Consider the following 15309-nt stretch of genomic DNA (forward strand, 5'->3'; position numbering starts at 1 on the left):
CCATGATCAAATAGTTTTTAACCATGTGCAGTGTGGCCACAGGTTCAGGAGCTCGCGTCAGTTGCAACCTTCAAAGTCTAATTAAATGATATGCCATCTCTGACATTGCCCTAAATTAAAATCATCTTAATATGATTTAGCTCTCAGTCCTGCTGTGAAGCAATCAGCTCATCAACATAGTGTAATTGGTTAATGAAGCTGAAATACAAATATGATCTTTTAAAAATTGGCTAACAAGATTTTCAAAGAGATTCAAGTTAGAAGTCAATATATGTAACTAAGAATGTCACTATGTAAATAGATTTTAATACATCCATCTTTAGTTTTTTCCATCCATCATTCCATCCATTCCCATTCCCTTTCCACACACACTTCCTTTAACACCTCTGGAAGGACCCCAAGGCGTTCCCAGGCCAGCCAAGAGGCACATGCTCGAAACAGCTCTCCAGGGAGGCGTCCAAGAGGCATCTCAGCATCCAGCCAAGAGGCACAAGTCATCTTGGCTGGATGCTGCTCTCAGCTGGCTCCTCTCGACATGCGGGTGCAGTGACTCTACTCCGAGCTCCTCCTGTGTGACTGAGCTCCTGACCCCTATAACTAAAGGAGCGCCCAGCCAACCTCCAGAGGAAACTCATCTCAACTGCTTATATCCACTTATTATAATTAAGATCCTTGAGAATAGTATTTACATTAGGGCTAGATTTTTTTAACCCTCATAATCACCATGAAAAAGACTTTGATTAATATTCAATAAACTGCACAGCTCTCATTTATATGATGTTGGTTGCAGCATTCTTATAAATGATAGATGTCACAGTAGAATAAAGATAACTGTAAAATTCAAAGAGATTGTTGCTGTGGTCTGTTCCTGTAGCTCACCTGGACTCACCTCATGCATACCAATCACTCATGTTGATATTTCTACAGGCAGTTCATTTGGATGCAGAGAAATGTAAATCTCAAATACTGGTCTACTGTTAACTCGTGTTAGCTCATGTTAGCTCATCACTGCCTTCAGTTCATGAATACATTATTTTTGATCATCATGGTAAATGGTAAATGGTCACATTTTTATACAGCGCTTTTACACCTTCAAGGCATTCAAAGTACTTTACATCAAGCAAGCACTCACGTACATTTTTGACACAGTCTCTGTGTAGCGATGCAGCACTACATTTGATAGCAGGTATTTGTACTTTTTTGTATTTTTTCTCTGATATCTGTACTTTTACTTAAATAACACAACTGAGTACTTCTACCACAGTTCATCACACTGAAAAATACCATGACCCATCCTTATATTATGTTGCTTGTGTAAATTATGCTGTGTTAGCTTGTGTTAGCTTGTGTAAATTATGTTGAGTGTTTTGTTTGTGTTACTCGTGCAGGGACTGTGCACGTCTCACCGATGTAGACGCGGCGACTGTAGCGTTGCATGAGCAGCAGCACAAAGACGTGGAGAGGAATCAGGTTTATAATGAAGACGTATCCTCCCCAAGCCGAGACCTGCAAACACACAATAATACACCTGTCAATCAAAAAGCACATATTTACACACAGCTGACAAGGGCACGCTCAAGATGTCATGTTAGATGATTAGTGTTAATAATAAGAGTATAATAAACAGACGTGTGAATAACTGACTGAATATAAGTTATGGAATGTAGGCGTATTATCATTATATCGCTGTAAAAAATGCTAAATTAATTTGGTACTTGCATCTTCAACATTGGATGTTATGTGACTAGATACTGCCACTGTTAAATAAATAAACTGAATAATTTATTGATATCTAATAAAATCTGCCATATATAAATAAGGTGTTGATTTTTCAAAATTACTGTACATCACAGGAGTACAAATTGGTTGAATAACATCATTTAGGCTTTATTATTTTCTATTTAGTTTTTATTTGGACCACAGTTGAGTAATAAATGTTATTAGGGGTGGGTGTAATGAGCAAAATCACATATTGTGGGATGTAAAACAAAGTAAAAGTACTAACAAAACTGCACTAAGCAAAAAGTTTAGGTATCTGTACTGTAGTTTTACAGTGGATACTTTTTGCTTTACTGCATTTGAGAGAAGATATTTGTACTTTCTACTCCACTACATTTCTGAGCAGGACCGAAAAGTAAAATTATTTTTTATTATAGTTCAAGACCTGGTGAAAAGGCTAAAGGGGTTTATTTTTACCATGTTTGTAGTTTGAGCAAACAAAAACATACAAATAACTGCTAGAAAAAAAATCTATTCAGTTGTTTCTGCTGAACAAAATTCAGTACAAATCTGTATCAAAATCACTACATTTGAAGCCTGATAAGACCTCAAAATATGCGCGAAATATTTTTTACTAGTGCCCGACCGATATGGATTTTGTTGTGGCCGATATGATACCGATAAAATGGGAGTTGGAACTGCCGATAGCCGATATATTTAGTGATGTAGAAATTCACTGTAAATCTTGAATTGTTTAAAAAACTAAGGTTTGGCTCTAGTGAATTTAAAATAGGGTTTATTTAGGCAACATTTATTAACATTTAGTTATTCTGTCTCTTTACGTCATATTTACAGACAGCAGGTCGGACTAATGGCATTTTTGCATCACATTCTAGCTACTAGTGATTGGTATTCCAGTTCTTTTTAGAGAACTGGCTCTTTTGGCTCAGCTCACTAAAAGCAGTGGCTCTTTCAGCTCCCAAGTGACTGAAACAGGTCTAAACCATGTGTAAAACAGGACTAAACCAGAACTGAACCAGGACTGAGTGTCAGGACTTGGTCTTTTTTTTTTTTTTTGCTCAGGTATCTGCACACAATGTAAGAAAAATGTCTTGCCCAGAGACACACAGTACTAGAAAGTGAAAGTCAAGGTTCAAATCACTGAACCTCCAGATTGTGGGCACACACTAAACTCACTGCACCACAATTCAAAGCACTTTAAAATGTCCTCTTTATAAAAAAAAAAAAATGTGCATGAATTTAGAGTGATAACATTTACTACTTTTACAACTTGTTCATGGTGAGAACACTGAATTAAGTTTGATTAGCTTGAAAATCCTAAAGGTTTTGCCCTGTGGAGACTTTCTGCTAATGTGATTTGAAGCCCGGTGGGGGCCTGTCACATTTCCATCTAATCTAGACCCATTTCAGCAACAGGAAACGGCAGGTTAAAACGGAGCGCTAAAACTGAGCAAATATTAAACCTATTCAACAAATCAAAGAAGGTTTTTACATTTTATGGGACTCTAAATTGACTCCTTCATACATCCAGCTTCCCATGTGTCATCCAAAAAAAATACAAGATTATCATGTTGCTAGGGAGAATATTCATTTTTGCCGATGCCAAAGTTTGTTAAAATTAGACTAACGTTTCTGGTGAATGGTAAGGCATTTGATTTGCAACTGAAGTCACAAAGCCAAGTTACAGGTCAGGTCTGTGGAAAGGTTCACAGTATGAAAACACTTGTGACTGAATGTTAACAAGCACAGACAGAGTACGAAAAAAAAAGTCACAGCATTGATCTAAGTTTTATTTGTAAACAAACAAAAATAAGTCTTCCTCCCAACTCTGAATTCTGCTCCAAACCACATGCAGAGGATTGGATGTAGAAACTAGAGACCGACCGATATGGATTTTGTTGTGGCCAATATGAAACTGATATAATGGGAGTTGGAGCTGCCGATATCCGATATAATCGCCGATATATTTAGTGATGTAAAAATTCACTGTAAATCTTGAATTGTTTAAAAAAACTTAGGTTTGGCTCTAGATCTAGCTCTGGATTCTAAATTGGGTTTATTTAGGCAACATTTATTGTTATTCTGACTCTTTACATCATATTTACAGACAGTAGATTGGCCTAATGGCATTTTTGCATCTTTTTCTAGCTACTAGTGATGGGTATTTCAGTTTTTTGTTTTTTTTTGGAGAACCGGCTCTTTTGGCTCGGCTCACTAAAGCAGCTGGCTCTTTCGGCTCCCAAGCGACTCTTGAGATTGTTTTGGTGCAAGCAGGACTAAACCAAAACTGGACCAGGACTGAAAAAGGACTAAACCAGGGCTAAAACAGATTTAAACCATGTGTAAAACAGGACTAAACCAGAACTGAACCAGGACTGAGTGTCGGGACTCGGTCTCTATCTCTCTCTCAAGCCCAAGATTAGTCCTGCTTTATTCATTTTATGCTGAACTGCAGCCAAATATGCACTTTTTTTTTAAATCCTATGCACACGCAGATTTCTGAAAGTTTCGTTTTCAGTCGCTGCTGCTGTCAAACTACGGGTCTACATGCAGCTTGAAGAGAAAAAGAGAAAACACGGCTCCCAATAAGAAGCATGCTCCCGTCGTTCACTTCAAAGAGCCGCTTCGATCGCGACCGACCCACAACTCCTAGCTAGTAAATAAACTATTAGCCTTTAGCCGTAAAGACGTGCGCACCGCGGTATTAATTATATGCATAAATGTGGATCATTCACGCGTCTATTCACAGCTCATTTACATATCAATGCAGGTCCAGTAACAAATATACGGACAATATAGTCACTTTACAATAGGCCAATAGAAAACAGCCTGTTTATGTGCGGGAGCTACAGCAGCTAATCGCTAACAGATAACCTAAACTAGCTTCAAAGTCGATGTATTTCCAACACTCACCGCTCACACAGGCTCCTCCTCACATCACAAGTCTGCACTAATAAATGTCCTTTTAATCCAGACTCAAACCGATTGTCCATAAGAAGAATATAATCTCAGTGTTGCGCACGGCTGCGGGTGTAAACAATAGCACGTGAGTGAAGTGACGTGACTCTGGGGGTGTGTTCAGGGACAGTACGGACACAGACAAATTACACCGCAAATAAATACTGATGCGGAGCCACATATTAGGACATTCATCTGTCTATAAATTGGATTAAATGAACATAATGTAGAGAGTCTAAGCTTTATAACGAGGTATAACATGCCCACGTGAAATATCGGCCCATATCAGCAAGCATATCGGCCGATAGCCGATATGTCTCCAGGTGCCCATATTAGCCGATAATATCGGCCAGCCGATATATCGGTCGGGCTCTAGTAGAAACTAAAAAGCACATCACTGATTATTAGAAATTACTCAATCTCAGTCCATACAAATTTGATTAATGGCACTGCTCTAGTGTAATGTCATAATAAAGGCTACATTCAGACTGCAGGGCTTAATGCTCAATTCAGATTTATTTGTGAAATCAGATTTTTTTGCGAGGTCGTTCACATTTCCAATTAAATGCGACTTATATGTGATGTCTCCAGTGTGAACTTTAAAATCCCCAAAAGTGTCCCGCATGTGCATTGAAGGAAATGAAGATGTCGTGTTACATGTCGTGCACATGTTACACGTCCACAGCCGCTTCATTTGTTTGAATCTTTAGCCTCCTTGTATTTGGCTTGCAGGCTCTTTATTTTTGTTGACATTTGAGCCAAGACCGCCTGTAGCCACGCTCGGCCATTTCTTTGGCAATCATTTCAAAAACCAAGCGGTTCTGATAAGACCCCTCCAATTTGGCCTGAATACAGCGCTCCCACCAAAATATTAATTAACTCGCTAACCTCGTTTTCCGTGTACGTGTAGGTGGGATGAATGCGACCTGGCCGTTCAGACTGAAATATATGTATTGGTTTTAGGATCACATATCCAAGTGGCCTGGGTCGCATTTGAAAAAAATCGGCTCTGTGTCGTTCAGTCATTAAAGAATCAGATCCAGATCGCATAGGGGTGAAAAAAAGGCTGCAGTCTGAACATAGACAATATCTCCATGGTGACAAGTAGTTGACGGTCCTCCCACCAGAAAATGTACACAGTGCACTTTTAACAACTCTAGCTACATATTTTCAGGATGAACAACTTTCTTCATTTCTTCTTCTTTTGTTCTTTACAGTTTTAAAGGGAAGTAAAATAATGTAGTTGGCAAAGCTCTGTTCGTCCAACTATAAATTGTTTTGATTTGACCATTTTCTATCAATCTTTTCGCACTCTTTTTGAAAGCTGACCAAGTAATTGCAGCGATAGCCACTATTTCAGTCAGATTTTAATGGTCGCAATTAATTCTAAGCTAACAAGGCTGTATATCAAGGCCAACAGCAATGAAACATGCACTCTGCCATGACAGGCTAAAGTAACTTACCTATTGTTTAAAAAATGCATTGCTTTTCATTATTTAAGATGAACTGAGGGGGAACTGAGCTGAAAGTGCATGCTTTTTCATGCCCCCTGCACAAAAGCTCATGTTCCGTCACCCAAATAGCATCAGACTGAAGCAGAACCCTTTTAATGAATTAAATATAAGCTCCTATATAACCGTATGAATGCAGTTTTACATGTATAGGGAGCGGGGCTATATGTATAACTCAGGGCACAGCTACAACAATAGAAACCAAGGATGTCCAGATAGCCTTTAGTCTTAGATAAACTACTGACCACAAGGGAAATTATTTGGACACAGTAGCTCACACATCACAATAAATATAATAACAAAGAACAACAATGTAAGTGGTAATAATCATTTCAAAATAAGTAGCAAAAATAGTAAGAGACTGGTGTCAAATATAGCATAATTATATAAATGTATATGTGTAAGTAAAAATTAAGTATAGAAATATAGTAATACAAACATGAAAATAGTAGGGATGCAACAATAACAGAATATTACGATATCGTTTCATCAAAGTTCTCACAATAATATCGTGGACCATCACAATATATTGAATTACAAGTCTCTTTGCTTAAATTAAGAGTTATGGTGCAGCAATAGCTAAAAAAAAAACAGACAGAACTACATAGACCATGATCCTTTGCTCCATTTTAGTGCGGACTACAAGAAGTAAATAATAGTTATTATAAGCACTTTTAAGTCTTAGTTCTTTGGATTAAGTCTTGTCAAGGTGTTTTACGAGTAAAAAGTAGCATATGAATAGCTTTGTTAGCCTCCACAAAATATCACAATAAATATCATTCCGTGAGTTGTATATCGTGGCAATATCGTATCGTGAGACTTGGATATTGTTACACCCTTACAAAATAGTGATTGACTTGATTTGGCATGAATGTAGTCTAGTCCTGTATAAGGCTAGGTATCGTTAAGAAGTTGCAATACGATACGATACATATCTCGACACAGTGCTCTTTTGGTTCGATACTATATATATCAAATCAATTAGATAAGATTCAATACAAAATAACAGTTACATCATGGCTGTGATCCTAAAGTCTTTGTCAAACCACTTCTTGTGCAAAGTGAATATAAAACACAAACATTTACTCATCAAAACAGTGAATATGTCAAATGTGTCACATAAACTTGTTTCCTTCCTTTCCTTCTGTAGCTAAATAATTTAGTTGGAGAATGAGCTCTGTAGTACCTCTATAGTCTTAAAGTGACAGTAACTAATGTTATAAAACTAGCCTTTCAGTAAATTCTGGAGGTTCTGAGCTTTCACTTTAACATTAAAATTGTATGTTGTCATGCACTCTTAAACATTTGGGTGTATTCTCTAAAAACATTACTGTGGCCCAAATGTATTCATCCCTATATCTGTGTCTATATAGGCATTTGGAATTAAGAATAAATCTGCCTTACAATTCTTATCAGTCAAATCTACATTTAATTTGAATATATTTATTGTACCTCATATCTCAGATAGGTCACAATGATGGAATTTCCAATCAAAATCTTACAGAGTCCCTTAAAGATTATGGATTTAACGGTAAAAAAACATTCCTTTTGTTGCAGTATTTGAATGCTGTTTGGCCTATTTGAAAAAAAGTCAAGTTTTTCAGAGCATATAAACTTCAAGTGCTTCAATGAGAGACGTACAGATTTTAGTCTGGTGGGTGAGCAGGAGTGTCCATGATGGGGAGCAGTTTGTCCAGTGACCTCCTGTCCCTCGCTGTTACAAATGTCCCCAGCTCATATCCTTCCGCATGACCAGATTTGTCAAACTGTCCAATGCCCCTTTTGCTGGCCTGTCATGATAACAAACTTTAAAGTGCGATATATCAAAGTAATTACAGATGATAACCAATAATACTGAAACCAAACCATAAAAAAGCAAAGAATTATCCCTCAAAAACTGGTCTAACTGAACAATACTGGTAAAAAATGCTACTCAGTTTGTATCTCTAATGAGTCATAGATGTTATAATTTAACCTTCTACAGCTCAGTACAGAAAAATAACAAAATGTACCAGACTAATACAAAGAAAGTGTCTCCATGATAAATATTGACCCCCCCAAAAAGTATTGTTCTATCCATCATGTATTGAGCGATAAGTCAATATAATAATTATCGTAACAGGCGTATGTCCAGAGATAAAAAGTTAGAATATAATAGCTATGACAATAACAAAAGCTAAATGAATTGGCATACAAATTATAAATAATAGAATTTCTTGTCCGATAACAGGCCCAATTATTTTATGGAAATTTGCATATGTTTTCTCAGATAGCAACAACTAATTAACGCCATGGAAATCACAATTCAAAAAAAAGCTGATGTTATTCACAGTATTGGTGACACACACGCAGCTGGGAACAGGGCTAAGACAGAGTGACTGCGCTGTTTAGATTACAATGCGGTCTGGTCTTATACAGTATGGTGTTGTGGCAGAGTGGTTAGCAATGCCGTCTCAAAGCAGGAAGGTCCCAGATTTATACTTTCAGTGTGCAGTTTTCATCAACCCAAAACATGCACAAAAGGCTAATCATCTAAACTTGGTACTCCTGACAATTAATGGCTATTTTGAGATATTTAAGATAAAGTTTTCAATTACTAACTGGTTATTGGAGACATAACGATATCCAAATCTCTCAATACGATATTTGTTGAGATATAACAGAAATGTGAATACGCTACTTTAATCTTTTAAAATTCCTTGACAAGACTTTGGTTGGGTCATAATTCAAAGAACTAAGATTTAAAAGTAATTAATATGCTGAAACAGAGCAAAGGATCATTGTGTATGCAGTACTTTCTAATATTTTTTTTGGTATTGCTGCACCATAACCACTCATTTAAGCGAAGAAACTTGCACTTCAAGAAATTGCGATGGTCCACGATATTATTGTAAAACATTTGACGATACAAAATCACGATATTTCGGTTAGTGTTACATCCCTACTGGGTATTGTGTTAGAAATTGTTTCCTTCGGTAGATTTTTATTGACCTTTATTTAACAAGGAAAGTCCTACTGACAATGAAAACCTGAGTTGTGGCCTATACTCAATTTAAACTCAATTTATCTGGATTTGGGACTGGAACAACAAATTGCCAATCCCTAAATAATGTACCACCATCACCGAGGTACGTCCTATGTAAGACCTTGATTTTAAATTTCATAAACCTGACCCATCCGTGCTGCCAGAAAGGAGGTAGACATGTTGAAATCAAATATAACTTTACCAAATAATTATAATGTTGATATATTCTTACAAAAACATTGGTGCTGAGCTCCCATTTATTTGGTGTTTTGATTCTCAATACAATTATCTAATCAGAAATCAGACGGAGTTTCACAGATCTGAACCCTCACTGCCTAAAACGCAGTACCTTCAACCATCCTCATTAATCAGGAGAATCAGAGCCAGAATCAGTTTTATTTCGAATGTCGTTGAACAAAATTCACAAACTTGCTTTGATGTTATAGTGCAACATTAAAGAATAATAATATAAACCATGATCAAATGAAAATAGAAAAAAATACATGCATGCATTAAAATAAGGTAAAAAATAGATTGAGTTTTCGAACAATTAAAGGATGAAATGGAGTGATTTTGATAAAGAATTTAGCTGACTTTAAGTGACTTTTAAGTTGGGAAGGAAATTTAAATGTGCTAGAAAATTCTCAGTCATTTCAAATAATTTTTTACTTTTCAGTCCAGATTTAAAATATAGTGAAGAAGGAAGTACAGATACATGTTCTCAAAAGTAGTGAAGTAAAAGTATCCAAAAAAGTATCCACTGTAAAATGTACTTAAATAAAGATGCCTAAGTATTGTACTTTCACTTTTCTACTTTGTTACTGTCCAACATTGGATTCAACAGGATAAAATCAACTTTCCATCTGTTGCAGTATATAAAAGCTGTCCATTTGATAAAAGGTCAAGTTTTTCAGAACATATAACTTCAAATGCTTCAGATCGAGATACATATCTAAAATAAACCAAGAGGTCATTTGAGGCCTTGTTATTCATCCACAAGTATAACAGTATTGATTAGCACCATCCAGACTCTGTTACATCTCCAAGGTAAATAAGACTGCTGCAAAGTGGCTGGTTTTAAATGTTTACTTATCTGCTAATAAACAGCCCGCGTGTGGGTGTAAAGTAACGCTCAAAACAAAATGTGGCGTTTACTTGGAGCATGTGGAGTCCAGTCCTTCGTCTATAGATTTCACTGTGTCGTCTTCAAAAACAAGATTCAGACGCTTCTCTGTTTGACACTGGAGTGGACCAGGTGCATGCTGGGATTTTTATGTTCAGAGATATTCTTTTCCAAGAGGCAGCCAAACAAAAGAAAAGTCCATTGTAACTGTGCATGTAACCATCTTTCACAGTGAGTATATGTGACGGTATTTGCTTGGACAGGAATAGAACCTACAACTTCTCTGTCCACGGGCGATTTCTTAAAGGTCCTATATTATGTAAAATTGACTCTTGTGAGCTTTAAGTCATATTATAATGCCGTTAACTCATCAAAACATACCTGGAGTTGTGTTTTGTATCATTCACACATTATTAATCTGTCTACATCTCCAAAGCTCAAAATGCTGTGTTCCACCATGTGATGTCATAAAGTGGTAGTTTACAAGTTGCAACAGCTACCTTTTATCTTTAGTTCAGTAGAGATAGGCAATTCCAGGGCTGAAATTATCCAAATTGTTCTAGTGAAATTGTATTACCACATGACATCACAGGGTGGAACATAGTATTTTTAGTTTGAGAAAAGGACACAGCCTAAATATTCAGGATTTGTGTGTGTGAATGAAACAAAACACAGCTCCAGGTATGTTTGTAATGAGGAAACAACATAACAACAAAGATTAGAAAATAGCGCAATAATGTCCCACCACATAACTCCAAAAATAGACAAAAAAGCAGGTTCTTTTCATATTGGATTTTTTTTTTTTTTTTTTTTGGCACTGAAAAATGTAGAAACACGTGTCTTTACTGTGAGTGGGCTTGCATTTCACTCAGCCTGGAGGAGGGCCAGCACCTGGTTGTCTCCATGGAAATGTTGTACCTCTGGTTATAATATTCCACAGTATGGTATAATCTTCTTTCCGACATATGGTTTTAATTACATTTTTTTTTTAATTTCTATGGACTCTGTTGATGTGTTAGCCTTGCCAGCTCGATGAAATCTCACGATTGAATTTTGAGAATCTCGAGAATTAGTCTTGTTTGGCTCCAGCTGAAATGTTTGCATGAGATACACTGCACAAGCTAAAATCTAGCCAAGATAAAAATTACTTGAATTAAGAAAGTTTTAATGATGATGAATAAATTTCACTTGACAACTAAAATGATATACCAAAGGAACAAGACTTAAAACATGAAAACACATCTTGCTACACTTAAACAGAAGAAAAACAACAACTCTTTGCACTTGAAAAAACACACTTATTCTATTTGTAGGTAATTTTACTTGCCAAGTTGCATCTACTCAAATAAAAGGCTTTGTGCACTTGTGGACAGGTAAGACTTTGTAATTTTCCATTCTTTTCTCCACAATACAGGAGAGTCTTCGTCATAGCTTTTTCCCCACTGTGGAGAGTCTGTTAACACCTGTCTCCCCTTTTTGCGATCCGAGAGCTTTTGTTCACACACAAACTGGACCTATATTTGAAATGCTTTAACAGCGTGCCCTCCTGACCCCTCCCCGGGCTAACAGCTCTGGGGCAAACACCAAACGCCAGGTCCGGAGTCTAGCCCTTATCTCTGTGTGTGCTTCATCCTGTTTATCTGATGACCGCAGGCTGCTCCACGGACGATACAGAGGAGAGAGGGGAAAGAGGAGATTACTGCTTTTATCCACATGAGAGTTTAATGGCGCAAATAAAACACTGCAAACTCAAGCAGAGAGAATATGGGTTAATTACAACTGTGAGGGACTGCTGGCTGCGTAGTAGCGCTACTAGGCAATAAATATAATGTATAATGCAATAACGATACCATGAGCAATATCTTAATAGTAACTTTGGCTCCCGCTGCGACGAAAGAGCAGGCATTTTAAAATGTTGTTTGGATACACAGTTATTTGGCTGGGTCATTTAAAGTTGATGTATTATTGTAGTGCTTTGTCACAATGGTGGAAAAAGGTAAGACTTTCACACAGGGAAGCATGCAAATGCTCCACAGGCCTCTCCTAAACTGGGAATTGAACCCAGGACCTTCTGGCTGTGTGGCAAGAGAGAGCCTCATGAGGTTACAAGATTATTTTATTTTTGTCAGATCCAAACATAAATTTCACTGCGTCTTGAAACAGACCGTACAAAGAGATATAACAATGGTCAATACAGTGAATCATTCAAAACACTGCCCATATTAATTTATTTTATAAAATCATAGACCAAGACCCGACATTTCATCTTGAAAGGCAAATTATACTAATAACAATAGAGTAGAGAACAACAGGTTGTTAACGCAACATATGAACAGTTATTCAGATAACTGTAGCATAAACAACAGAACATAACAACAACTTTACCAAACTCTCCATCTCACTCCAAATCACTAAATCCACTGAATTCTTCATCCTCGCTGTCACTTCTAAGCAACTCCACGACCTTCGGAGGTAAACGGAGTGCCGCTTCCTCTTCTGATGCTGTGCAGCTATGCAGCTGTCGTCAGACTCAACATCAGTACCACTTAGAACTATTCCGACCTTTCTGAATCCCAAAAGGACGGTTTCAGTTGTCACTAAAGTCCAGGCTTTGTCGATCCATCCAATGACTTCCAGGAAAGTTGCATGGTGCACCCTCCTGGTTGTTGTTGTTGTTTCTTGCTCACTTTTGGCTGCATATTTCACTACTTGCAGCTTGTAATCTGCAAAATATGATTTTCTTTTTGGGGGCATTTGTTTTCAGTCTTCTCAGTTGTCTTTACAAGTTTGTTTAAATTTTCCATTTTCAGTGGTACAGAAGTAATGGTGCGATTGACTGACATGATGCAGGCAGGACAGCAGCTCTTTCTGCTGGAGACATGCGCAGTAGAGCGAAGTGACTGTGGTACAGGAGTAATAGGAGTAGCAGATCCTGACACAAAAGCCAGAGCGCCCTCTCGCGAATGTCAGTGTGAACATTTTAATTCATAAATTGCACTAGACTATAAGTCACAGGACAACAGAAACCATGAAAAAAAGTGTGACTTTTAGTCTGAAAAATACGGTAATTCGATAATTTCAGCAATGGAATTGCCAATATCTACTGAACTAAAGGTAAAAGTAGCTGACAACTTGAAAACTACTGGTTTACTCAAACATGTGTGAAACAAAATCAAACTCCACGTATGGTTCTGAGGAGGGGCATGGCTTAAAGCTCACAAAAGTCAATTTTGTGTAATATAAGAACTTTTACATTTGCAGCAAAAAGTACTTCACAAGATATCATGGGTTAATACATTAGGAAGCCTGAGGGTAAAAATATGAATTATTAAATATAACGTTGAGCATTTGGCGGTCATTTGCCGTCCTAAGTTAAAGAACCTATTGTGAGCATACTGAAATCCAAACATTGCAGCATCCTCTGAGGCCTTTTTTGGTAAGACCAGATGAAAAATGAGCCAGGTCAAATTTTAGATTGAAAAACACAATTTCCCCAGATGATCCATGCTTGTGCTGCACCTGTCCTCCCCTAGCCCCGCCCCCAAACCTTACTCTCCACCCCCGAGCTGATGAAAGGGGCGCTACACCAAAACAAAACTGATCTAAACCTGCCTACATTTCTCTGATTATAGTGATATCATCCAAGCTGAAAAATGTCAGTCTGCTTTATATCTGCATTAAAGGTACAGACATGGTTTGATGAAAATACTCTATACTAGGTTTCAATTACAATATTATGATGGAACAGAGCATTTTAAACTTTGGAGATGCAGACAGACTAATAATGCAGGATCACTCAAACATATGTAAATGAAACAAAACACATCTCCAGGTATGTTTTTGATGAAGTAACCTTATAACATAACATGAAATCTCACATGACTCAATTTTACGTAATATAGGACCTTTAATTAAATCAAAATCCAATTGTTTCAAATCGTCATCAAAGGTATGCTTGGGTCTTTTGAACAGAGAGGTCTCCTGCCAGCACTCTGGCAGGAAAGGCATGCGGTTTGGAGCGGAGATCAGGATTTGGAGGAATAAACTGGACTATTTTTGTGTTCGGTGGAAATGATTAAAAGTCTGCTTGTTTTTGTTCATGAAATTGTTATTGAAAGACATTTTTATTTTATAGTTGAATCAAAAATGGAAACTATAAGCAAATATTATACAATTTTAATCAAAGTTCTATGATATTTTAAGCATTTTCTCCCTTGTTTACATCAAGTGTTTTCAAAAAGATCAAGAAGGCAGATTATTTACTGGAAAATATATGTCGAGAAAAAACATTAGTTACACAGTGTGCAACAGTCAATAATGAATTTTTTTTGAAAGACCAGTATTGTGACAAAATTTCACTGCTGAAAATTTGTGTTCAGGTCTAAACATAAACAAAAATGAGAAAACTAAACTAATGTTCATGACCACCACATGGGCCTGTTACAATTAGGGATGAGCATTCGATTAAATTTTCTTAATTGATCCTCCGGAGAGTTAACGATCGATTTTCGATTAATCATTAACGTTTTTAGATTAAAATTATCATCATTATTATTAATCTGCATAAATAAACTCAACTTTACAACATTACAACTGTAGAGCCACATCAGCCCATTTTGAGATCATAATTTCACATTTGTTTTACAGAAACAAAACTTAAAACTATAAGTGCTGAAAAAAACAACTCGTTCCTTGTGCGCTGATGTGTTCAGCTTCTGTCGGACTAAAGGACACAACTCAGTGGAATATGAGTGTTCTCTCTGTGACAGAGTGATGATGATGATGGTGAGTCTGTTCTGTGTGTGTCTCATTGGAGATGGTTCATGTTTTCAGAGATCAGAGGTGTGCAGGTTTAGTGCAGCTGTTTATGTTGCAATAAACGGGATACTGCGTATACATGCACCATGACAAAACTGGGATACTGATGTGAATGTAAACGCACTCATTGAAGG

The 15309-nt window shown here is 37.0% G+C and overlaps 1 protein-coding gene across 2 annotated transcripts in view; it reads right to left on the reverse strand.

Annotated features, from left to right (window-relative positions):
- The window catches only part of LOC110167210 (dolichyl-diphosphooligosaccharide--protein glycosyltransferase subunit STT3B), a 183455-nt gene that overhangs the window by 58468 nt on the left and 109678 nt on the right, over nt 1-15309 (reverse strand). For both annotated transcript variants that reach the window (XM_055157305.1, XM_055157304.1), the window contains exon 5: nt 1407-1506. In XM_055157305.1, coding sequence (XP_055013280.1) covers nt 1407-1506 — 100 coding nt within the window. The remainder of the gene's footprint in view (nt 1-1406; nt 1507-15309) is intronic.

This window comes from Boleophthalmus pectinirostris, unplaced genomic scaffold (genome assembly GCF_026225935.1).
Source record: "Boleophthalmus pectinirostris isolate CB_2022bp ecotype Guang Dong unplaced genomic scaffold, ASM2622593v1 HiC_scaffold_21, whole genome shotgun sequence".
In the NCBI taxonomy this organism is placed as follows: Eukaryota; Metazoa; Chordata; class Actinopteri; order Gobiiformes; family Gobiidae; genus Boleophthalmus; species Boleophthalmus pectinirostris.